The 27,888-nt window shown below is 39.7% G+C and overlaps 1 protein-coding gene across 1 annotated transcript; it reads left to right on the top strand.

Annotated features, from left to right (window-relative positions):
- The first annotated feature begins 144 nt into the window (after positions 1-144).
- LOC140139724 (galactosylceramide sulfotransferase-like) lies at positions 145-27,447 on the top strand. Its single transcript, XM_072161430.1, is given in 5 exon segments — positions 145-365; positions 12,817-13,083; positions 18,922-19,050; positions 24,390-25,239; positions 25,242-27,447. Coding segments are annotated over 2 exon segments (1,140 nt in total). The 5' UTR covers positions 145-365; positions 12,817-13,083; positions 18,922-19,050; positions 24,390-24,611; the 3' UTR covers positions 25,754-27,447.
- The last annotated feature ends 441 nt before the right edge of the window (positions 27,448-27,888 follow it).

Raw genomic sequence — 27,888 nt, 5'->3', positions numbered from 1 at the left:
AAAAATCCCTCCCTTATCAATTCACTCCTCTGGACGTATACGGCCTGCTACTAAAAGTGTAGACCTACTTTTCAGGGACTCTGAACTGGTCGGCCAAAATATTATACCGCCCAAGTCTAAAAGTGCACAAAGCCTTGAATCCATCATAATTCAGAGGTCGCACGAAAAAGGGAGTCATGAAAGTGTTGCGAATCTACAATCATGATGACATTTTAGACGAAGTCGAAGTGCAAGTGGAACTAAAATGGTGAAATTTAAATCCATTTCTGTGTCATCCTTGTAGACATTTTATAAGGATATCTTCACTTTTGAGGTGTGTTGTAACTTGGAGTGTTAACTTTTTAAACCAACAAGGAAAAGGACAGGTAAGCAATAAGCATCAACATGTCAACAAGACAAGACAAGCATGACAAGACAAGCATGTAAGTCTTGTTTCATAGATCCTGCTCTGTTTACCGAGATGGACAAAATAGGTATGCTAGGTGAATTCAAATTTGCCATCAAACTGCATCATTTTATAATATCAAATTAAAGCCCTTGAGTAAACAAAGCCAAAACTGAAAACCTTTTTTTCATAGCACTTTCCGTAGCAAAGTTACATCTTGTCAAAGATTGTCTTTCATCAAAAAGATTCAGCTAGCAAAATTCCCCAAAACGTCATTTCGGGGGTGTTTCTAGAATCTAGATCTTAGTCTCATTATGGGTGCACACCACTAAATAATCTTCCCATTGAAACGCGTGTAAAAACACCGGGTTTCTTTGCTCATTTTGAGGCCTTTTGGGCTCGTTTGAAATTATTTTATGAAGACCAGTCGAGTGCAAATCGATGAAAGTTTAACATATGTTTCAATGTATGGGGTTCTTCCATCTCGTTTTCCCGCTTAGGAGGTCGCATGAACAGGGCCCTCACTGTTTTGACATGCTCTCAAGACTGCAAACCCGATTCGGCCATTTTTCAATTAGCGGACCTATTTTCTCAATAATTATAAAAATGCGACTTTTTTGGTGACTCAAATTTTATGTATAGGCTTTACACTTTTATTTAAGCTATAATTCGCCACTCTTTCTGCATAATTTGCCCAAATATCCTTGTGGGGAATGCGGTAAAGCATGCACTAACTACAAGGGTGCCAAAGCATGCATCCTTTGTGAAGAATGTGACTTATGGTTCCATGCCGACTGCGCTGGATTGTCAGATGAGGTGTTCTCATGTCTTGCTCGCTCTGATTTACCATGGGAATGTACTAAGTGTGGCCTACCTAATGTATCGGCCAGCCTATTTGACTCGATCATAACCAATTACAGCCTTGAGGATAGTGATATAACAAATGCAAACACCTCAGGTGTTAGTAACAGCAGCTGTGATTTATCTAATCCTGGCTCCCCGTCAGCTCAGTCATCACCAACAAAGCCCATTCCTGCATCTTCCAGCAGAATCTCAAATCTGCGAACACTTACCATCAACTTCCGAAGTTTATATGGAAAAAGGGAAGAATTCTGGAGTGTGATCGATGCAGTCAAACCAGACATCATATTTGGCTCCGAGACATGGCTTGAGCCTGGAATTACCCAAGGCGAAATTTTCCCTCCTGGCTACAATGTCTACAGGAAAGACCGTAGCACTGGCTGGGGAGGAGTCCTCCTTGGTATTAGTACCAGCCTGGTTAGTCATCAAATGGACTTGGACACAGAAACAGAAATTATCGCTGCAAAGATCATTAATGGCAAACACAGTATAATTGTTGGAGCCTTATATCGTCCTCCAAGCAGTAAACAACCATACATGGACCTACTAAATCAGGCAATTGAAAGTATCTGTCTTAGAAACCCCAATACAGCGGTTTGGCTAGGTGGTGATGCGAATCTACCAGATATTGACTGGATAACCAACCAGGTAGTTGGTCATCAATATCCGCGTGAACTCAATGAATCGTTTCTCAACCTGTTAGCCCGTCTGGGACTTGAGCAGCTTGTGGATTTCCCTACACGTCTTGATAACACACTAGATGTGATAATAACAAATCGTCCATCACTCATGAATCGCTGCAACGGAATGCCAGGGCTCAGTGACCATGACGTAGTCTACATGGATATGAATGTGCAAGCTACGAGGCGGAAACCTGTGAGACGCAAGATCTTCCTGTGGAAGCAAGCAGACTTTGACTCCATTAGATTCAAGACAAAGGAGTGGACAAGTAATTTCATCTCTACTCATTCCACCACCACACCTGTTGAAGAATTGGCCGACAAGATCCAGTGTTTCCTTGACAAGCTCTTACAAGATGTGCCATCCAAGCTTACCACTACTCGGTTCAACCAACCTTGGTACAATACTGCCACGAAGAGGACCTGCAGAAAGAAAGCACGCGCATACAGAAAGGCAAGAAGAACAAATAAGAAACGTGACTGGTCTAGATTTAGACGCCTGAAGAAGGAAACTCAAACTACCTGCCGCCAATCATACAACCAATACCTGTCCAAGATCATCAACAGCGATCCAGGAGGTAACAAGCGACTGGGGGCATTGATAAAGGCCAAACGCTGTGATCAGACTGGTGTCGCTCCATTAAGGGATGGTAATCTACTTCACAGCGACCCCAGGACCAAGGCCAACATATTAAATCGCCAATTTGCCTCTGTCTTCACAAACGACAAAGCAACCCAGCTTCCTGACTTAGGAACCACCAGACATCCTCCGCTGCCTAACATCCAAGTTAACTGTGCTGGCGTCATCAAACTACTTCGGAACCTGAAGCCACACAAAGCAACCGGTCCTGATGGAGTTCCAGCCAGACTGCTAAAGGAAACAGCAGAGGAGATAGCACCTGCCATCACACTGTTATTCCAGGCTTCCCTAGACCAGGGCACCATACCAGCTGCGTGGAAGAAAGCCTTGGTAGTTCCAGTCTTCAAAAAGGGGAACAGAGCAGACGCTTCAAACTACAGGCCGATTTCTCTCACATGCATCCTTTGCAAGTTATGTGAGCACATTGTACATTGCGCAGTTATTAACCACCTCTCCGAGAACAACATCTTAACGGACTCGCAGCATGGCTTCAGGAAGAGGAGATCTTGCGATACTCAGCTAATACTCACCATCCACGACTTGGCGAAGTCCATTGATGAGAAGAGCCAGACTGACCTTGTCCTTCTAGACTTCGCCAAAGCGTTTGACAAGGTCTCCCATAGACTCCTCCTGAATAAGGCCGAACACTATGGCGTGAATAGTACCATCCTGAAATGGACGAGCGACTTCCTAACCAACCGTACTCAGCAGGTAGTTATAGATGGGCAAGTTAGCAACGAGGTGAGAGTCACATCTGGCGTCCCTCAAGGCAGTGTGCTGGGGCCACTGCTCTTCCTCATCTTTATTAACGACCTGCCAAGTTGTGTCAAGAGCTCAGAAGCCCGTCTCTTCGCAGATGACTGCGTACTGTACAAGCGAATATCATCTGCTTCAGACTCCTCACTTCTTCAAGATGACTTGAATGCACTGCAGAAATGGGAACGTACCTGGCTCATGGAATTCCATCCATCCAAATGCCAGGTCGTAAGAATCACAAATAAACGCAAACCAATCTGCACACCTTACATCATCCATGGTGAAATCCTGGAGACTGTCTCGTCAGCCAAGTACCTGGGCCTGCATGTGGATTCCAAGCTTAACTTCAACGACCACATTGACGCCATCACAAAGAAAGCAAACTCAACTCGTGCTTTCCTGGGACGCAATTTCTACCACTGCAGCAGATCAATCAAAGAAGCCACCTACATGACTTATGTTCGCCCAATAGCAGAATACGCCGCAGTGGCTTGGGACCCACATACTCAACGGAACATAAAGAAGGTTGAGCAGGTACAGCGCAGTGGAGCACGCTATGTCATGGGGAAATATGACCGTAGGACAAGCGTGACTGGCCTACTAAAAGACCTCCAATGGCCAACTCTGGAAAGCAGACGACACCAAAGCAGAATGTCCATGCTGTATCGCATCCGTTACAACTTGGTTGACATCAGATGGAGAGAGTACCTCAACGAGGCGAAATCCCGCACCAGAGGTCATAGCTCCAGATTCTGGATTGGTCACTGCAACTCCAACCAATTTGCTTCCTCCTTCTTCCCAAGATCCAGCCGGGATTGGAATCTTCTGAGGACAGATCCTGCTGAATACCCATCCCTTGATGCCTTCAGACTGGCATTAAAGGGGGATGCCAAGTAACCAGCACCAGCTATAGTATTTTTAAAGCACTTCATCACTGTAAATATTTTGCACTGAACTTTGCTGTCTGCAATATCTTGGATGCGGAGAGCACAACACACTGCAGTGCGATTATCTTCTGTTTGAAGTCTGCACTTACATAGGAAGAAGAAGAAGAAGAATAAGTTTAAAGACCAGCCCAAAATACCTCAAAAAGTTTCTGTAATTTACCGGAACTCAGTACACAAATGGCGCATTGATTTAGTGGTGTGCCCCCTTATGGTAGCAGCTTTTTTTTTAAGGGGTACTACACCCTTAGCCAATTTTGTGCCTATTTTTGCATTTTCTCAAAATTATAGCGCATTGGTGACAATTACGATATGCATGTTGTAGGGGCAAGGACTACAACTATTGCTCTGAAAATTCAGCAACTCAAGGCAAGTAGTTATTGATTTATTGATCAAATACTGGTTTTCCTCATTTTGACTGCAACTCCACAACTGCTGTCTGTGCCGAAATAAAATTTCCAGTGCAGTAGTTGCAGTCCTTGCCCCTATAATACAAATCTTACTTATCACCAATGCGCTATAATTTTTGAGAAAAATGCAAAAATAGGCACAAAATTGGACAGGGGTGTAGTACCCCCTTAATGGAACTGCTATCGAAATCCCTCTAAAATTCCATGTGCGATTGTCTTATCACCATAAAAAATCATATATATTTGGGTCAAGTGAAGTATAGAAAACATATTTATGTAGGTTTCCTTCTTCGGCCAGTTGTTTTAAATTTCAATGTAATATGCATTGACATTGTCGGCGAATTTGGCTGACTAGCAAATGTGTTAACTAAGGTTTGCCTGGGATACCTAGACAAAAGACCCAGTGGTGGATCCAGAGCAATCAGAGGGGGAGGCCCAAGTTGGAAAAAAATGTAATTAATGGCCGCAAAGCGGCCATCCCGGAGCGCTTGCACGATGCAGGGGGGTGTCTGAGGGGGATGGGGCCCCCTCGGAAGTTAGAACTTTTGGAAAATGAAGACCCAATTGAAGCCATTTGGTTGACCATTTTGTCTATTATTGTGTAAAATTTTAGTTTGGAAAAAGCCTAAAAATTGCGAAAAGACAGCCCAAATTGAAGCCATTTGTGGAGAAGTGTTGACTTTTATTGTCTGAACCAGTGGTAGCGTTTTAAGGGGTCTTGGGGTCCAGGACTCCTTGATTTGGCAAGTCCCCGTGATTTGGACCCCTTAATTTTGTGCGTCTGTGTAGAATTAGATGCCTGGACCCCTTTATTTGCCAATTTGGACCCCTGGCCTTGGCAGGTCACCGCTAACCCTGGTCTGAACTAGTATTGCTTTATGTACCCCCGGCGGCCCGGTACCCATAAAGTTGCACACGCTTGCAGGGGGTGTCTGAGGGGGATGTGCCCCCTCAGAAGTGAGAAAATTTTGCAAAATGAAGACCTAATTGAAGCCATTTGGTGGGCCATTTTGGCAGTTGGCATATTATTGTGTAAAAGTTTAGTTTGAAAAAGTCGAAAATATCAAATTTGCGAAATGACAGGCCAATTGAAGCCACTTTTTTCACTGTTATTGATTGGTTTAACATGAAGTGGTGGGGCACTTGTTTGTATACGCAGGGGGTGTCTGAGGGGATGTTCCCCCTCATAAGTTTGGAAATTTTTCAAAATGAAGGTCCAATTGCAGCCATTTTTGGTGCATCATTTTTACACTAGGCTATATCTTTGCTTTTTTTTTTAAAAAAAAGGCCCAAACTCAATTTGTAAAATTTGAAATGTTACACTGACAGTCTTAAAGGCCTAAGACTTGAGATTCGCAATTAAAGCATGGAACGGTGTTGAATTGAAGTCATCACGTAGCACAGAGTTTGATGACAAACTGTGACAGGCCCTGCATATCGGCGGGCCCGCCGTAATTTTCTCATGCTTTTGGGCAGAGGACCCGCCTTCAAGCAAAATAATCACATAGGGATGTTCATAAAATTTTGAAGTTCAATATTGTTAGCTGAAAGTTCTTTCATTTGAAAGAGAATTAAATTACCTAAACAATAAGGGGTCAATCATGTTTCTATAATTTGGTTCACCTCAAGTTTGGTAGTGACGTCAATGCTTTTTCGCGGTCGTGGCGCAAGCGTACCGACAAACCGCCACTGTACGCGTGCGTGTACACTCAGGGCGTTTAACTTTACGCTCGCGATTCGATACTGCGGCATTCAAACTACGCATGCACGTCACTACCGAACTTGAGATGAACCAAATTATAGTACATACTTTTGAAGTTACAGACAAAAATAGTGTCATCAAATTGCCCAAACTTTTGTGTGTGAAATTGTGACAGCAGGCACTTGTACAATGCACACTACTGTATGTGACCCCAGATGACCACCTATTCTTTACTGTAAGAAAGCTATTTTGGATGGTCTTGATTTACACACAAATTGCTTTTGAGCTAACGAGCATCGACTTGGTGGAACATGGATTGCACTAGTTATGTGATAGTTTATGAATCCAGTATCATGCCAGTACCAACATAAGTCAACATCACTTAGGTTTTGGTTGTCAAAATTAATTTTTAGTGATTTTCTCCATTGAGCCCCACAGTAAAGCCATTTTTGGACCGTACATGCACATTCCACTTCCCTTATGGACAAATAGCGCCACCTATAGTGTGTGATGTGAGCTAGCCTATCACAGACCTATATAGATTGACCCGACTGCGATTTAGTCATGGGCCTACTACCCCGGTACTATCACAGATTCTCGGTACTATATGTGCAATTTAACCTTTTCCCTTCTTTTTTTCTCCTTTTTCCCTCTGTCTCTTCCCTTCTCCCCTTTCCTCTTTTTTTTTGGGAGGAGGCCCGCCGCCCCCCCTGAATCCGCGCCTGAAAAGACCTGTCAAAACTGTTCCGGTTATCCAAACACTCAAGTATCACATGATCAGAAGGACGGTCCACATTAGCATGATGACAGAGGGATTCACATCACATGAATAGGGGTTGATCGAAAAAGCTATCTTTTATGCACAACGACACGATAGTGTGCATAAGATAGAACTTGCTGGTATTACAAAACTCGTCTGGATCTGGATTTGGTTAAGTCGGCAAGGCATCCCGAGGGAAACATTCCACCAACTTTGATAATGATGCAGTTTGATGGCAAATTTGAATTCACCTGGCATACATGTACCTACATTAAGGGTGTCCACGTTTAAACGTTTCACGTGTAACCGCCCGTTAAATGCACTATCCGTTTAGAAAAATCGCTAACCGTTTAAAGGAAAAAAAAAAAAAAAAAAAGATTTTTTTTTTTTTTTTTTTTCTTAATTTTTGATAAAGTTTTTCAAAAGTTTTTCCTACCCTTACACAAAATCTAACCACCCCCAAACATTACTACATGTATACAAGCCTACCCTAGCTCAACTAACCTTTTCCCCTATCCCAAAACCCTTGCCCTTGCCCCAAAAGGGAATTAGGGGAGAAATTGATTTCACCTAAAAATTGGACCTATATTTAATGTTTTTAAATGCATGATTGTGTTAATAATGTTTTGATTACTTTATTTTCCCTCATTTCACCGAAATTGTTATTTTTATTGCTAACAAAATAAAAGAGAAACCTCTCACATAATTTTAAAAAAATTTCTAAAATTCTAAAAATACCAAAAAATACATTAAGAGTGCAAAAGCTTTTTTTTCTTCTGGGTAAAATTATTTTCTTACATGCAACAGTTTTTTTTTTGCAGGTTAGAAATTTGATAAATAGGTCATCATAATTATACAAAATGCATGCATGGACCTATTTATCAAATTTTTAACCTGCAAGAAAAAAGCTGTTGCATGCAAGAACAAAATTCTTACCCAGAAGAAAAAAGCTTGTGCACTTAAATGTATTTTTTTTGTATTTTCAGAATTTTAGATTTTTTTTTAATTTCCAAAATTATGTGAAATGGTTCTTCTTCCTATAATTAGCCATAAAAAATTGCAATTTAGATGAGATGAGGCAAAATAAAGTAATTGAAACTTTATTATTATATTAATGCATTTACTAAATATGCTAATATAGATCCGATTTTGGGGTTCCCTTTTGGGGGTTGGGCAAAGGGTGTTATGCTAGTTGGACTTGGGTGGGTTTGTGTACATGTACAAGGAGTTTTGTGTTTTCTTTTGTGACTGGATTGTAACATGCTATCGAGGCATACTCAATATTTTTCTGTAAAAATAGATTAGTATTTATTTTCCATAATTCATGTCATTTTTATATGTCTCCTTACACAGCCGTTTACTACGGCTGTGTCTTTTTTCTTACAGGATCTTTCTTCTTCTTCTGTCGACCTTTATATTTGCTCTAGCACTGACATGCTTACAAACTAGTCTTTTTAATTCGGTCTTCAATTATAGTAGTGCTCATTGTTCATTTTAATTAGATTGCATGCAATGCATTATTAATAATCCAGCTCCAGTGCAGTGTACCATATATTTTGAATTTGAGTATGTACACAGGCTATTACAATTTCATACAATAGCCACAATGACTTTTTTAAGTCATTAAAATAATCAATAATGATGGAACAAAATATAATGATATAAAATTGACAGACAGCCGCTAAGGGAGCAATCACTATTAAGCCCCCAGGGCTTAATGGAGGATAGTTTTGTTGTGTAATTTTTTCCTCACCCCCCTTCTTGAACACATGTCCCACCCTGCAGTACGAAAAATAAAATATCCTCCCTCTCTGTCAGAATTAATTTCGCATCCCCCCTTCATGTTCCCCCTGATTCCCCGATGTAAATAGTGATCGATATCTAACGGAATATGAAGGCTGGGTGGGAATGGGCTATTCCATTTGAAATCCTCACTCCACCTGTATAAGATGTAATAGTGATCGCTATCTAATGGAATATGAAGGCTGGGTGGGAATGGGCTATTCCATTTGAAATCCTCACTCCACCTGTATAAGATGTAAATAGTGATCGCTATCTAACGGAATATGAAGGCTGGGTGGGAATGGGCTATTCCATTTGAAATCCTCACTCCACCTGTATAAGATGTAAATAGTGATCGCTATCTAATGGAATATGAAGGCTGGGTGAGAATGGGCTATTCCATTTGAAATCCTCACTCCACCTGTATAAGATGTAAATAGTGATCGCTATCTAATGGAATATGAAGGCTGGGTGGGAATGGGCTATTCCATTTGAAATCCTCACTCCACCTGTATAAGATGTAAATAGTGATCGCTATCTAATGGAATATGAAGGCTGGGTGGGAATGGGCTATTCCATTTGAAATCCTCACTCCACCTGTATAAGATGTAAATAGTGATCGCTATCTAATGGAATATGAAGGCTGGGTGGGAATGGGCTATTCCATTTGAAATCCTCACTCCACCTGTATAAGATGTAAATAGTGATCGCTATCTAACCGGGATATGAAGGCTGGGTGGGAATGGGCTATTCCATTTGAAATCCTCACTCCACCTGTATAAGATGTAAATAGTGATCGCTATCTAATGGAATATGAAGGCTGGGTGGGAATGGGCTATTCCATTTGAAATCCTCACTCCACCTGTATAAGATGTAAATAGTGATCGCTATCTAATGGAATATGAAGGCTGGGTGGGAATGGGCTATTCCATTTGAAATCCTCACTCCACCTGTATAAGATGTAAATAGTGATCGCTATCTAATGGAATATGAAGGCTGGGTGGGAATGGGCTATTCCATTTGAAATCCTCACTCCACCTGTATAAGATGTAAATAGTGATCGCTATCTAACGGAATATGAAGGCTGGGTGGGAATGGGCTATTCCATTTGAAATCCTCACTCCACCTGTATAAGATGTAAATAGTGATCGCTATCTAATGGAATATGAAGGCTGGGTGGAAATGGGCTATTCCATTTGAAATCCTCACTCCACCTGTATAAGATGTAAATAGTGATCGCTATCTAATGGAATATGAAGGCTGGGTGGGAATGGGCTATTCCATTTGAAATCCTCACTCCACCTGTATAAGATGTAAATCTGTTTTTACCAATGAAGATGACACATTACCAACATTAGGACCTAGCAATTATCCCACAATACCAGACATTCAAATTTCACATGAGGGCATCATTAAATTCTTACAGAACATCAAGATTCACAAAGCCCCAGGGCCTGATGGTATTCCTGCCTATATACTCAAGGTTGCAGCCGAGGAGATAGCCCCGGCATTATGTATGATTTTCGAAAGATCCTTGGAGTCTGGCGAACTACCATCAGATTGGCTTAGTGCCAATATCAGCCCAATTTTCAAGAAAGGAGACCGAACAGCTGCCTCAAACTATAGGCCCGTCTCTCTCACAGCCATATGTTGCAAGGTCTTAGAACATGTCATCCATTCACACATCATGCATCATTTTGATAAACATTCTGTTCTCACCACAAAACAACATGGCTTCAGACGCAACCACTCATGCGAATCACAACTTTTATTAACAACACATGACCTGGCCCTTTCACTAAATAACAGACAACAAACTGATCTTGTAATTATGGATTTTATCATTTTAGCAAGGCATTTGATACGGTACCACACAATCGCCTTCTCCTTAAATTACAACACTATGGCATCCGCAACAACATCCACACATGGATAGCAAATTTCCTTATGCACCGTAAACAGAGGGTCGTTGTCGGGGGTGAACACTCGGCTTGGACAGATGTGTTATCTGGCGTTCCCCAGGGCACGGTGCTAGGACCTTTGCTATTCCTCATATATATCAATGACTTGCCACAAAACATACAATCGGCTCTTTGCCGATGATTGTGTTATCTATAGGCAAATAGTTCACAATCATGACCATGATCAACTCCAGGATGACTTAAACACACTTGTCAAATGGCAGAATGATTGGCAACTACATTTCAATATCCAAAAATGTTTCGTCATGAGGATCACCCATGCACGTTCGACTAAAATGTTTGATTACAAATTGGGAGACAGCATTTTAGAAGAGACAAAATGCCATCCCTACCTAGGAGTTGAGATTTCCAACAATCTTTCATGGTCAAATCACATTCACCGCAACACATCATCTGCAAACAGACAATTAGGATTTATTAGAAGAAACTTGTACTCTTGCAATATGAAGGCTGGGTGGGAATGGGCTATTCCATTTGAAATCCTCACTCCACCTGTATAAGATGTAAATAGTGATCGCTATCTAATGGAATATGAAGACTGGGTGGGAATGGGCTATTCCATTTGAAATCCTCACTCCACCTGTATAAGATGTAAATAGTGATCGCTATCTAACGGAATATGAAGGCTGGGTAGGAATGGGCTATTCCATTTGAAATCCTCACTCCACCTGTATAAGATGTAAATAGTGATCTAATGGAATATGAAGGCTGGGTGGGAATGGGCTATTCCATTTGAAATCCTCACTCCACCTGTATAAGATGTAAATAGTGATCGCTATCTAATGGAATATGAAGGCTGGGTGGGAATGGGCTATTCCATTTGAAATCCTCACTCCACCTGTATAAGATGTAAATAGTGATCGCTATCTAACGGAATATGAAGGCTGGGGGGGAATGGGCTATTCCATTTGAAATCCTCACTCCACCTGTATAAGATGTAAATAGTGATCGCTATCTAATGGAATATGAAGGCTGGGTGGGAATGGGCTATTCCATTTGAAATCCTCACTCCACCTGTATAAGATGTAAATAGTGATCGCTATCTAATGGAATATGAAGGCTGGGTGGGAATGGGCTATTCCATTTGAAATCCTCACTCCACCTGTATAAGATGTAAATAGTGATCGCTATCTAATGGAATATGAAGACTGGGTGGGAATGGGCTATTCCATTTGAAATCCTCACTCCACCTGTATAAGATGTAAATAGTGATCGCTATCTAACGGAATATGAAGGCTGGGTGGGAATGGGCTATTCCATTTGAAATCCTCACTCCACCTGTATAAGATGTAAATAGTGATCGCTATCTAATGGAATATGAAGGCTGGGTGGGAATGGGCTATTCCATTTGAAATCCTCACTCCACCTGTATAAGATGTAAATAGTGATCGCTATCTAATGGAATATGAAGGCTGGGTGGGAATGGGCTATTCCATTTGAAATCCTCACTCCACCTGTATAAGATGTAAATAGTGATCGCTATCTAATGGAATATGAAGGGTGGGTGGGAATGGGCTATTCCATTTGAAATCCTCACTCCACCTGTATAAGATGTAAATAGTGATCGCTATCTAACGGAATATGAAGGCTGGGTGGAATGGGCTATTCCATTTGAAATCCTCACTCCACCTGTATAAGATGTAAATAGTGATCGCTATCTAATGGAATATGAAGGCTGGATTTTTTACCTTAATTAATAATACAAAATTAATTGATCTTGCTCTCAATATTTTAAAACTCCTACAAGTATAGCATGACCAATAAATTTGTGTATTGGATTGAAACCATCCAATTTTACATCAAAATATATATGTCTTATTGTAAATTGTTTTCCAATTGAATATAAAATAAATTATTTATCCCCCCAGCCCCCATTCATTCTCATGAATTGTGTTTTTCTCAATTAATTTTCAGGAGCAACAGCTGTGATGTAAATAATTTATGGCAAATAACTAATGATTCCGTATCGTTATATCACCACATTATACCAAAATGCTGACCACCATTCCAGCCATTAATGATCTGCATCTGAGGGAGTTGGCAGTCGTTAGGTGCACAGAGGTTATACAAGATGGGATATGTTACTAATAGACCGCAGGATAGTGGCAAGGAATGCTGTATGAATCAAGGGTATTCATGTGCAGGTGGTTTCAAACAACAGGTTCATGTAGAAACCCACAGGTAAGGATAATTGGTGGAAGTAGTGTTTTAGTCTAACACAAACTAAACTCTTAATCCTACATGTAACCCTCCTGAATACTACAAAATACTACTTGATATATGCGCTGTTCGTGCATGCATCCCACGTGGTGTGATGCAGGGGCTATTTTCGTGCAATGAGATAAAAGTGTTGATGAAGTAGAGTGCGTTTCAAAAATAAAAAAATGACATTTTTACCTGAATGTGACCGTAAGAAAGGCTCTACCATTGTCTACTATTAAAGCATATCTACACGGATTGTTAATTGTCACTGTACGAATATTTTATCTCGGCACGTACGTGACAGTGAGGCACGTTAAAATAGCCCCTGGTGTGATGACGCAATCGCCCTTAGTGATATAGGCATGGTTTCGCTGGCCAGCGAAGCCCAAGACCTGTGGCAAAGTGTCGCCGACCGAGTGCTTGGCATGCGAGGGGTCTCGGGTTTGAATCCCACCCAGAGCAAACAACTTCTTTCTTTCTTTTCTCTCTTTATTCTTTCCTTCTTTCCCTTCCCGTCGCCAAAAAGCCCCTAGGCGGTTAGGGTTAAGCTAGAGTCTGAAGTTTACCGTTTTCTAAAATTCATTTTCCGTGTTCTAAAATTTGTAAATCCATGTTTTATGAATAAAGCTTAAAATGTATAAACAATGATTATGAATGATATTAATGTCACAATAAAGTGTTCAATATCGCGACCAATATGCTCTGATTGGAATATTCTCACGATAATAGGCCCGATTAGGCCGACTGTTACGATGTTTGGATGGATAGAGGGTTCATGCCTTGGTAATATATCTTAATTTCGGAATTATTAAACAGTATTTTTGTATCATAAAAATGATACACACAATTGAAGATTGTTTTTAAGTTTTAACAATTATTTCTCTTAGCTTTTAACAATTTTTGTCACATTTATACAAAAATGTCATTTTCCGTGTTTTACCTCCGTCAACAGAAAACTTCAGACTCTTATCTTAAGCCCATGATCTGAACAAAAACCAGGGCAAAAAAAAAATACTCAAAAGCACAACAATCTCCACATTGAAAAACTAATATTGAGAAGAATTAATAAAATGTTTTCGTAGGGGATTTCCATTCACGGGCGGGTACGATGGTTTCATTTTTTTTCAAGCTTGCAAATAACCATAGAGCCTATCTCTCTATACCACCAGGTGTGGAATACTAGTGAGATCACAAAATACCAGGAAGTGGAATTAACTTCACTTTGACAGGGCCGTAGCAAGCGGGGCAGTCGGGGATACCATGGTCGCCCCACTTCTTGAGAAATTTGTTATGTTTTTCTTTGTATCTTTATTTCAATTTGGGCATATATTTGTAATTTGGCCGCCCCACATTTGTGATGGCCGCCCCACATTATTCAACCTTGCTACGGCCCTGCTTCACTTGAAAACCAGTTCAGGTTGCCTCGCAGGGAGAATCCCTAATTTGATCGTAATTACTTGACAAAAACATAAAATCCACATTCCAAAATTAAACAAAAAGTAGCCCTTTTGAACATAAAAATTGCCCCCTAAACAAAAAATTAGAGAGCATTTTTAGGGGCTAAAAAAAGGAAATAGCCCGCTCAAAAAAGAAGTTATTTTGACCCCTGTTGGCTAACTAAGCTTATCAGTGGGTTGATAGCTGGGAGTGAAATTGTCTAATAATTGGGCTTGGTTTTATATTCTTTTGTGTAGCAAAAAACAACCAAAACAAAAACATTGAAATTTTCTACTGTAAGTCTGATGATTCTTTGCTTTGTAATTGTAAAGCTATCATTTTTGAAGAAAAAAAAACCCAAAACACCCAAACCGTCAATTGTATAATCATAAACAACAATTATATTCTACCTGCCCAGAGGCCATGATACCATGATAAAAATAATAAAAAACAAATCAAAAAACTTTTCCCAACCGACTGACTTCTGGAAGGGATTTATGGACCAACAAACAATATTTTTGGCTTTACATGGGCTATGAGTGTCTCTGAAAAACTGTAATATAGTTGAAACATATATATTTTCTTTGTACATTTTATGCCATCAGTTGAATAGGAAAAGTTTGTGTGCTTTGTTATTTTTGTTTTGTTTTTGTGAGTAGAAACCTTTGCTTGTTTGAATTAGTTAACCTTGCCTGACTTCATGCTTTGTTTGGTCATAGACTGTAAAGGTCATGTGGTGTAAAGTCCTTTATGGCATCATTTAATAAGGTGTGTGTCTTGGGTGAATGTGGTATATATATGATTTTGGAACTGCACACATAAATATAGTATGACTCCTGAAGATTTTAATCAGACTTTCTACTAATTTTGTAGGTAAGGTACTACATGTAGCTAGTTCTCCATATCCTGATATATCCTGCTCCCATCATGGGAATTAATGAACCATACATGTAGGCTCATTATTTGTTATAATTTAACTTGTGTGCATAATTATAATTGACTTTGCCGTATGCTGTCAGTGTACAGAGATGCTTGCATTATGGTTTATGCAGGGGATACTAGTGATTATTAAATGTGTGTGTGCCTGAAAATTTCACAAATTTTGCTAGGTAAGACAAGTAATTCTTGGCCAAGCGCGAACATACCTGTTGTGTCCATGTAGCGTACTAGGCGTGTATGCAAAATAATACACTGTTCATTGATTTTCACTTATACAATTGTTCATGATTCTTGTAATTTCTTTAGAATGTTATTGTATATTTTCCTAATTGTAATATTTGTGTAATACATCACACCCTGTATATCACAGGGCCTCCAAGAACTGGTGCATTTACACTGAAGGAGCTACACTGTATAAAGAAAGTTGAAATAAATAAATACGGCGTGTGCATGCTTTCGTACTGTATCGCGGAGCCACAAGCGTTCCGTGTGTTCCAGCTTGGCCAAGAATGACTTTAATAGTGCAGTTGATTTGCTACATTTTCATGCCCACACAGTATATTTTTTCTTTCTATTTACAAATTAGCAAATATTTTAATATTGCAGTAATAATATGGTTTAAATTTAGGCCTAATGCAAATAGCCAAAGTTTTTAGTAAATTACAAAAAATTTAGCTAATGCTGTTCTAGGCAAAATTGGGCTATTTTTTGGAAAAAAATTGAGAAAAATGTTGAATAAACTGTCTGAACAAGATGTTTTATTATTATGATGGAATTAGTTGAATGTGTATGCGATGTTCATAACACAGTACTACATGTCGTGCAGGAAGGTCATACACAGACATCAAAGGACCATAACGTAGCACAACCACAACTGATGGAGTAATACGCATTGTTGTTTTGGCAATGGTATTACATTCCAATTTTCTTTGCTTTACCTGTTCGGCTCAAAATTAAAAGGGGACATATGACCGTAAAAGCTAACATTTTATGGAAAAGAATATCTATTTTTATGGAAATGTTACAATATGGCTTAATTTGGACCCCTTACTTTTTGGCCTTATTGCTACCCCTCAGTTGTGATGGTGTTTCAGGATAGTATTTCTCATTTTAAGTTCCCTAAAAACATTGATAAAAATTCATAGAGCTTTGAGAAGGAAATTGCCTTGGTGCCCTTTTATTAAATCCATTTTGCCTTGGTGGTGCCCTTTTGAAGCCATCAAAAATGAGCTTTTTTGAAAGCAACCAAAGGCAAAACTGCCTTGCCCTTTTGAGGGCAAACTTTTTTCCCTGAGTACATGTAGTGTGCATCATTGGAATGGACTCACTAGGATCCACAACATGCTCATCTATCAGGGCACATCAGTTATTTAACCCCAATACATTTGCACACGTTTCATTGAATGACCTTTGGAAATTTGGGTACAAAAATTCATACTCTGCCATTTGAGGTCAAATTTTGCACCATAATTGTTTAATAGAGGTCATTGAACTATGTTATTAGGGATGAGGCCATTGTGGTTAAGTCCGACATAATACATACTGTTTAGTGAAAATTGGACTTGAATGACACACACGCTTTCAAATCTTTAACTTTACTTCATGGATATATTTTTATCATGTTTATCTAGACTTCCCATTCAACTAAACTGATAACCTTGCAAAGTGTGAAGAAGCTACTTTTGTGTGACCAGGCAGGCCTGAACTAAGTGACATGTTATCACTGGATGTCATTGACTACTGACGCTCTGCATGCTAGCCATAGGCTTTAACATAAAAGTCTCAAGTTTTGAGATATTTTCTCAAAAAGTCAAGAGCTATCTTAAGAACCACTGAACCAAAACTGTGCTTGTTTACTCATTTTAGTGCATTTCCATGCTGATTCCAAATAGGGTCATGTAAATGAACAATTCTGAATTTTTTTGAATTTTGAAAAAAAAAAAAAAAAATTCAAACTTGCCATCGACAGTCGACCCCGATATTTTACCCCTCAATATCATGATATATGGAAAACAATGGCAATGCCCATCACTATGGACCACAATGTCTCAACCCAATGTCATAGTCCAATAACCTCAATTACAATCATAATGCAACATTTGGGCTATCTTTTAGAATACCCTACCATTTTTACATTCACAGTGTATGTGTATGGGTCGCTCATAAAAGACCCCATTGAAAATCTACAGTGGTAGGGTATTCTAAAAGAAATCCAAAATTTGACCTCAAGTTGCAGAGTATTGAGTTTTTGTACTCAAAGTTTCAAAGGTCATTCAATGAATGTACAAATGTATCGGGGATAAAGTACTTTGCCCTGATAGATGAGCATGTTGGGGATCCTAGTGCATGCCTTTATTCCTTGGCCTAAATGATGAAAGAAAATTAATTCAGGAGTCCTTACAAACATGCAAAATTACATGAAGCCTTACTAGTGTAGTAGTGTGCAGTGTGCATTAGAGAAACTTGACTTACCACTATTGTAGTTATTACATGGAAAAAGCTAAAGATAGAGCTAGGCTGAGCTACCATAATTTGTTGTGCTTTTGCAAGGTAAGTCCGCCCTAAGATGTAGGGCCAAAATTCATGTTAGAATCTTTGAATTGATTCTCGTACAGATCTCATACCCAGGCTGGATCAAAGTTGATTATTGTTTCCAGCGTTGGACATTTATAACACATCTTTTATGTGTAGCACTACTTGAGTTTTGTTACATTTGCACACTTCACTGTATAACTATAAGTCTTTGGCAAAATCTGAAAAAAGAAGAAGTTTCAATTACATTTTGACATAATTTTAACATAATGTTGACCCATTTTGTGTAACAATTCCTGCCAAATTAATGCAATGAGTTAAAATGTGTATATTTAAATTGCTTTTGCCTTCAGCTTTCCAAAAATGTATACTAGTTTAGGGTTGATAGTTGTGGAGATATTCTAATTTGATACTTCATTGGTGTAAAAATTCATAATATTTGTGATGTAACGCTAAGGGTGGCGAGTTCAAAACACCTGGCCATATTAAGAATTGTGCATGCACTAAGCATGTTCTTATAGTGATTGCGCAATACATGTAGAAAGTGTGACAATGTAATTTAAGAAATTGATTGAGGGATTTGTATAATGATGCCATGTAAGACATGGTTCGATCACACTGTCTCAGGGCATGGGGGAATCTCGCAATAACTTAGCTCCACCTGTGATTGAGCTTTAAGGGCAATCCATTTGAAATTCACCCTCCCTGTGGGAGATTAATGTCATGTCTTCCATAGGGGTTGTATGGATTTTAACTGGAATAGGCCATTCATGGGACAAGTACTAGTTTTTGCTGTAAATTTTCTGTCTAAATGTACATGTACACTGTTTCTTGTTTGATTTTACCCAAATCTTCCTGCATCAAATTCATGGTAACCATTGTGTAATTTAATTATTTTATCTATTTCAGCAGGTGGAGCATGATGACATCCAAGATACCGATGAAGGTTGTGTTGCCGTTCCTGGTAATCATCATCGTCATCATCAGCCTTATGCAGTTTGGACGCCCACATGTTATCTTACTCCTCCAAGCAAATAGGTAAAGTTGGGCTTGAAGGGTAATTCAGATATGTACGTCCATACCAAAAGGATGCACTTGTTGGTAGCATGTGTCTTCTTTGAATTACTACCAGACTCATCTCAAGTGGAGTTCACTTAAAATTATCCCCAAGTCACATGATTTTATACAGAGAACATTCCTAAACTATGGCACTTATTCCTAGCTATTAGGCGACAAAAAATACATTTACTACGGGCCCGACCGACCTCAAATTTGCAGTTTGGAGAAGATTTTTTTAAATGGTGCTAAAATCATTTTAAATCTGCCTTTTTTGGGCCAAATTTATTAATTTTTGCTGAAAATGTTTAGAAAATATGTTTGCAAAAAATCTTTAGATTTTTTTCAGATTTGTCAGATTTTGGTGAAATTTAAGGGTAATTTTAGCTTCCAGGGAAAAACAAACAAACAAATAAAATGCCAACCGACCGACCCAACTTGAAAGGTCCGCCCGCCCAGGATATGGCAACATTTCTGAAAGAAAAAGAAAACAATTCTCTTAATTTCCAAAACTGGTTGGTATTATTTTGTACAGTTAACAAATTTTGCTTTCCATCAAGTCTGATAAAATTTTTGGAGTCTCCCCTTGTTCCCCCTTTATATAAGCCCTTTCGCAATTTCGGAAAATTGCAACTGCGCATGCTCAGACATCGTCACACAGTTCCTCAACGAGAGATAAACACAAGGAGGCTGCAGTGCGTTTCCAATGTGGTGAACTGTGCCGTTTGCATAAAAACATCTTGTACTGGAATTATGCCGATTATTTTGTCTTCATTTCTTCATGATACATTGTATTTGATTAAATATATTGATATCATGAAGAAATAAAGACAATTGGCAAAATCCCAGTACAAGATGTTTTTATGCAAACGGCACAGTTCACCGCATTGGAAATGTACAGTAGCCTCATCGTGTTTATCTCCAATTTATCAGCAAATATTACCCATGATGCACCATGATTTGAAATTGCAAAAGGGCTTATTCTCCATTTAAAACTTCACATTCTCCCCCTCACGGTTCAAAACTCAGATTCCCATCTCAAGACCTATGAAACCTTTGTAGTAATTGAACAGTCCATGTGGTGCGATGAAGCAGCCGCAAAATTAAACATTTTGCTAAACCGCAAAATTAAACATTTTGCTAAACCGCAAAATTAAACATTTTGCTAAACCGCAAAAATATCTGTCCTGCAGAAATATTAGTTTATTTAGCACAGGCAAGATAAGATCAGCCTGTGTTTATTTTAAAATAACATGTATTTTTCCAGATTGAAGCCTATGATAACCGTCCCTAACACCCATAAATACCACAATGAAAGCCACTGCGCATGCAGGAATCTCAGGGTCTGCAATGACGCAATCACCCTAAGTGCTATATGCTCACAGAATCTCTGCCCGGGCAGCGTAATCCGTGTGGCTACCGGTCGGTGATCATGTGCTTGGCATCTTGGGGTCTACGGTTCAAATCCGGGTGCCAAGTGACTTCTTTGTTCATCTGCTCTCCTTTTTCGTTTCTTCTTTAACTTCCGAGAGCAAAAAGCAGGGTTGGGTGTTAGGGTTAAACAGTTTTCTTACAAACATGAGCCATGGTCCCATTTACAAATGCACAGTTTGGGGCTGTGTAATTATTATTTAGTTGCATATTTAAGCGTTTCTAATTCTGTATTGTTTTCCTAAGCATTTTTAGAGCGTTTTATTTAAAAGGTGCCCAATGAATGTGTCCCAAAAATTGCTTTCCCCCTTTCAGCTTGCCAAAAATTGCTTCCCTCCTCCCTTGGCTTAATGCCAAAAAATTTTACCTTCCCAGGTTCATAATTATTGCACAGCCCAGGCTATTTACATGTATCCTCTATTCAACAATCATATCTCAACATTAAACCTGATTGTTGTGGAGTAGAAGTTTTCATACCCAGTAACCCAGCACATTCATATTAAAGGTTGTTCAATGAATGTACGAAATGTTTGGGGGTTATAGAACTGTCCCCTTAAGAGGCCTGAAATTTTTGGCTGAAAACTAAAAGCAAAGAAATAATACTGTGTAGTGATTGATAGAAAAATATATGAGGTATTGGGATATTTAGAGGGTGGGACCAACAATAGGCCAAGATCACTGGGTCACTACCCTCTCTCATAAGACCATAAAAAGTTTGATGAACTTCACACATAATTTATTGGGAGCTTGGAATTTTGAAAATGCCTCTGGCTAATAAAGTGCAAAATGTGTTGGACTTGGAGCAGAGAAGAGCTCAGAAGTTCAAAATGTTCTTTGTTTAAAATAAACTATATTCATGTTTACTGTGAATGTTGTCAAAGAATATACAGTGTAGGCCTGTACCATGTGTGAATTACAGGGGACCAAGTTGTTTTTTTGGCATGTCAAAAAAAAAATGGGCAGGGGGTAACCATTGTTTGGCTCATCAAAAAGGGGGTGTGATTTCTGGCACCGATTTTTTTGGACAGGGTTTGCAATATGGTGCTCAGTATAAAGCATAAAAAACTTTAGGAAATCATTAAAATGGGCCGCATTCAAAATTTCCTGCCCTCTGCGACTAAACAAGTTGGCATAAAGGCGGGTAGCAAGAATTGTTCTAGCAATTAAAAGTAGGGGAGACAAGAATTCTAAGCATGGCGAAAAGAAGTGGGGGTGGGGGGCTATGTGATTTTAGGTAGAATTTTTGAGAATTCACCTCCTTGGGTACACATAACTGTTGCACAGCCCCTTGGACAATGGCCCCACCCACTTCTTTTCTCAGAACTCCCAAAAATCACTGAAACCCACTATTTGGGGCTAAAATGCAAAATTATCAAATCTTTACCATCCCCAGATTTGATTTGCCCCCCTTGAAAAAATCGCAGTGCAGCGAATGTTTTAGAGTAAGTGTGGGTTGGCATGACAGTACATTGGATAACGACATTAACATCACCCTTTAATCAGGGCCGAATTTACCATGGGCCAGATGGGCCCGGGCCCAGGGCCCCCAAATTTTGGGGACCCCCAAAATTGCCCTGTGCAGTAGGCATCTTCCATTTCAGCCGAAAAACACCATGTTTTGGGCAAAAATAACCTACGCGCACTGGTCTGTTATATAACAAAATTCAGCTTCAATTCGGGTTAAAATAGTCTAAAATTGAAATTTGTTTGCGCTCTTCGCGCGCAAATGTCCTAGTAGAATCCAAGTAGAACTTGGCCAGTTGAGTGCACATGTCTTGCTCACGGTGCGTTTGGGGCCTCCAAATTTTGGCCTGGCCCAGGGCCCCCAAAAAGGTAAATCCGGCCCTGCCTTTAATATTGTGCCTTCGCACTTTTTGCTGATGTAGAGTAGTGTGTATACTATTACTAACACTGTAGTGAGTAGTGTGTCATTACCTAGCTGGGGGGTTTTCAACCCCCCGAGCTAGGTACTGTTTTGCTATCCGATTCTTCTTTCTTTCTTCTTCTTCTTCTTCTTCTTCTGGCAACAAACTTCAAAATGCTTCTCCTCCTACATGTTACACCCTACAATTACGTAACTTGCACATATGTATCGGCTATATCCAGTGCCCATAGGTTGCAAACAGAATTGGGATCAAAGGTCATTAAAGGGGCATTTTTTTTATATAACCAAATACCTTCAAAATGCTTCTTCTGCCCCATATTACATAGCACAATGACGTCACTTACACATGTGCATCGGCTTTACCCAGCGCCCATCACTTGCACACAGAATTGGGGTCAAAGGTCATTAAGGGGGTAAAATCTTGCAATTGCATTATCTGGACATCTATAAGGGGTATGGGGCTTAAACTCAGTGACAACAAATCTCATGACCAGCCTTTTGCAGGCATCAGGTCAAAGGTCATGCAGAGGTCAAATTTTAGAAATGCATTTTCTGGACATCTGTAAGGGGTACGAGGTTCAAACTTCGCTGACAACAAACTTAATAACCAAGGGAACATTTTGGAAAATTTTGCGGGGTCAGGTCAAAAGGTTATCTGGGGCCAAACCTTTTAATTTTATTTTCTGGACATCTGTAAGAAGTATGGGGCTCAAACTCAGTGACAACAAATCTCATGACCAGGGGAACATTTTGCAGGGGTCAGGTCAAAGGTCATGCAGAAGTCAAATTTTAGAAATGCATTTTCTGGACATCTGTAAGGGTGCGGGCTTAATGCCAAGGGGAACATTTTGGAACACTTTGCAGGGGTCAGGTCAAAGGTCACCTGGGGCCAAATCTTAGAATTTCATTATCTGGACATCTGTAAGGCGCACGCGCCTCAAACTCGGTGACAACAAACCTCATAACCAGGGGAACATTTTTGGAACATTTTGCAGGGGTCAGATACCTCCACAACACCAACACGCCCAGCTAGGTTTGTGGTCTATGACCACCATTTGCCACTAGTTTGATTTCCTCATTGAAATATGTAATGAAATATGTGTACCTCATTCGTTGAGTCCTTTTTGGGGGATCCAAATTGTGTGTATTTTGTGGCATTATATCTGTTATAAAAAATTAGAAGATGACCGGCTGTCCCTCTCACTTTAGGGGCTGTGCAATAATTATGAGGCCCCCCGCAGGGTAAAATTTCCAAATGCTTCCAAAATTGCTTGCCCCCTCTCAGCTTGCCAAAAATCGCTTGGCCCCCTCCTCCCCTCTCGGCCTGCATTATCCACCCTCTGTTCATGTCAAATTTTTTGGATCCCAATCCGTAAACCTTAAATAGTCTAGATATATGTTGTGAGTGCAGTGGGCAGGAAAATTTGCATATTTCCGTACTGTTTTCTTAAGCCTTAAGACCCTTTTTTTTAAAGGTGCCTCATGATTGTGTGCCAAAAATTGCTTGCCCCTCCCCCCTTTGGCTTGCCAAAAATGTCTTCCCTCCCCCAATTTTACCCTCCCACCAGGGCTGATAATTATTGCACAACCCCTTATTGATCTGGAGTTTTACATCAATAAACAATATTTGTTGTTTGGACTCCCTTGTCGTCACTCATTAGCCTACCTCCTTCTCCTTGCTATTGGCTATTCTAGGTGAAATCCATACACCCCCTATGGAGGACATGACTTTAATATCCCACACAGGGAGTGTAGATTTCAAATGGAATCACCCATTCAAAGAGTCCCATTTAAAATTCATACTCGTGTGAGGAAGATTAAGGTCATGTCTTCCATAGGGGTGTATAGATTTCAACTGGAATAGCCCATTTTGGAGCATATGACACTGATTGGGTGACTCAATTTGAAATTCATACTCCCTGTGATGAAGATTAAGGTCACATCTTCCATAGAGGGTGTATGTATTTCAATTTGAATAATAACCCAATTTTATTTTTCTCTTCAGGTCCACAGAATTGCCAGTGACTCTATCACCACCAGTCCTTGTAGACTCCAATGGTGTGGCAGCTGGGGTCATCCTGTCTCTCCAGCAACAATCAAAGAATGAACCAGACCAAGCTAAATTTCCTGCCACCAACACAAAGTCCACGCAAAAACCCACCATCAGCCATGCTTCCTCTCACCAGCATATCCATACAGATGCAAAGACCATGGATAGAGTACATATATGTCAAGCACAAAACAAAGCTGTATTCATCAAAACACACAAAACGGCGAAATACCACCGCAGCATCCATATTTGAACGGTAATGGCTACAGTCACAACCTCATGTTTGCTCTGCCGTGGATTACGCATATATTTGATGAGAACAAGTTGTTCAATCGTGACATGGTAATGACTTTTAGAGGTATGACCACATTTGACATGATCACAAACCACGGCCGGTTTAACCGCAAAGAAATGGAAGCTGTTGTACCGCATGCAAAGTTTGTGACGATTATTCGGGATCCCGTTGGGCAATTTGAATCTGCTTTTGGCTATTTTGAAATGGCCAGTAATTTAGGTATCTCTAAGAAGCCTGATCCACTTGCAGTCTTCTTGAAGCATCCAGCCAATTATTATAAGAAAAGTTTTCATATGAAAGTGCAAAGTTGGAATGGGCAGCTGTTTGACTTGGGTTTGAATCACAGTTATTGCTCTGACACTAGTAAAGTAGCGAAACACATAACTAAACTAGATAAAGAACTAGACTTGGTTATGCTCACAGAATATTTTGATGAGTCATTAATTTTGCTGCATAAATTGATGTGCTGGAGCTATGAACAAATTCTATACCTCCCCAAAGGAGTTCAAACGACGCACACCGTTACAGTGTGTCGGCGCAAAGAGCCGAAGAAATTCGGGAGTGGAATGCAGCTGATGTGCAGCTGTACCGTCATTTCAACAAGACCTTTTGGAGGAAAGTCAACGAATACGGGCCAGATTTTGAATCGGATCTGCAGGAATTTCGTCAACTCCAACAAAAAATGTTGCATATGTGCATAGATACGGACAAGGAAGGATGGGGTGATTATCGGGAGACGCAATTTGCACATAAGAAAAACGCTCCCAAAATATGTGATGATTTGGTGAGAACGGATATTGAGTTTGTGCAGCTTATACGTTGGAAAGAGATGGAGAACGAATTCGGACTTGCTAAACTATTAGGGATGATCGCGGGCGGCATCATTCTTATAATAGTAGTGATGACTGGCATATTAGTATTAATAAGTCGAGTTGTGCAATGGTTTTGTCGCACCGGTGAAAAAACAGGTCTTCAAAGCAACTACAAGTACGCAAAGCTCAATCAAAATTCAGAAATTTTATGAAATGTAGTTTTGTGAAATTGTTGTCCAGTAAATATTGTGCCAAAAGTTTTGATGTCATTTTATTTTCAGCAGAAAGTGTTTATACAATAAATTTAAAAAAAATTGTAACTATGGATTGTCAGAAACCTGGTTGAATTTTGATGCAAAGTTTGTGTAATATAATAACGTCAAAGATGTCTTCATTTTTTTCCAGATGTACTTAATTGTTATTTTCTATTTTTTTTTACAAATATTTCTACTGGAAAATGACCTGTCTCGCCTTGCAATGGCAATTCCATATGTAGTCTGCCATACCCCTGTGAGAACTACCTGCCTATTGGTCAAAAAGAAGTTTTCATTATCAATTGGACCAATCAGCAACATTGTGAGAATAATTTCACCACACAAAAAAAATTGGGGTGAATTATTTGCAAAGCTCCATTCTGATTGGTGATTAAAGTGAAGATACCACGTAATTGACCAATCAAGAGGCAATGTTAAATCGGCAGGTAGTGCTCAGGGAGTTAAGTGAAGTCTTACATAGAGGGAATTGGCTAGGGTTAATTATTTTGAAATCCATACTCCCTTTGTGAAGACTCAAGATCTTCCACAGGGGGAGTGTGGGTTTCATATCTAATAACCCATTTTGTGTGTGATAGAACAAGTTTGAGTTGCATTTATTGTCCAAGTTAATTTTGTATGTTCTTTATGTAAAATTTAATTGCAAGAAATGACTTTCTTGCCTCACACAAATGTGTAGAACATGTTTGACTTGGTTATAATGTTCAAGTTGATTTTGTATGCTCTGTTAAAGTAAAATTTAATTGCAAGAAATGACTTTCTTGCCTCACACAAATGTGTAAAACATGTTTGAGTTGTATTTAATGTTCAAGTTTTATACATTCAAATGCCACTGAAATTTGCAAGAAATGACTTGTACTTTATCCAGAGCCATTGGAAAAGGAGATGTACGTAGGTTTGTGAAGATTATCATTCATCCAGGTTGTAAACAATAATGATATTTGAACTATAATCTAGTCAACTGGACTTACTATTTTTGAGTGGGAAATGTTCACATCCAATCCTGAACGCATCATCAGCCCTACTGATCATCTGGCGGTTAAAGTTCATTGACCTGTGAAACGGATGTTGTAGTAAATGGTGGTGACCTGTGATATTTCAACATCCGTTGCACAGGTCAATGCACTTTTACTGCCAGATGATCAGTAGGGCTGATGATGCGTTCAGGATTGGACGTGAAAATTTCCCACTCAAAAATAGTAAGTCCAGTTGACTAGATTATAGTTCAAATATCATTATTGAGGTGTACTTAGTATTATTATGCTATGTGAGCACAGCCATGCTGGATTGTTACTTATGGGGAGAGAAAATTAATTTTTTGTTCTATTTGCTTCTTATTGGCTCTGTAACCCACCTTTGCAATGCTACCTGTATATTACCAGCAATTGTCAGTCACAGCCAAAATTGCCATTGACTTGTGTATCAATTTGACTTGAATCCAATCACTTGCGATTTTGCAACATTTAGGCAGATGGTTCCAGCAATTGCCTATCACCGCAGCAAGTACAATAGCATACACATGACCTGCCAACTGAGCGCGAAGTCGCAAGTTGGTAGTTTCGAAATGCCCTGGCTACTGCATTGAGCATTGATGCAGGGGCGTAACCAGCTTTCTTGGTCGGGGGGGCAAATAAAATTTTTGGGGCACAGCCGAAAAAAAAAAAATTGCAGTTGCATCATACAATACATATACTGGTTTTGTTTTTAGAGAGACTGTACACATGTCTTGGAGCTTTCAAAACGGGGTTTATTCAGGACACTATTTTCGCCCAATATCAGGATGAAAAGGGCTTTATTGTGACAATGTTGTCGCGCAGTGCGCACAAATTTTACACTATTTTGGCCCATGATCAGGGTGAATTCTAGTGGAAAAGAGGCTCCTTGTCCCTTTTCTTTTCCTTTGGCCTCCAAATTTTCTCTTTCATTTTTTGTTGGAAGGGCATTTTTTTCTTTCATTTTTTGTCAGGTGCCCCCCCCCCACTGGGTACGCTACTGCGTTGATGGTCTTTGTTTCCCTTGTGAATGGCCCATTGTGCCTCCATTCACAGAGGACATACAGACATACTTTTGGCTTG

This window comes from Amphiura filiformis, chromosome 18 (genome assembly GCF_039555335.1).
Source record: "Amphiura filiformis chromosome 18, Afil_fr2py, whole genome shotgun sequence".
NCBI lineage: Eukaryota > Metazoa > Echinodermata > Ophiuroidea > Amphilepidida > Amphiuridae > Amphiura > Amphiura filiformis.
Note: the sequence above shows the minus strand (reverse complement) of the source record. Positions and strands in the feature narration are given on the sequence as shown.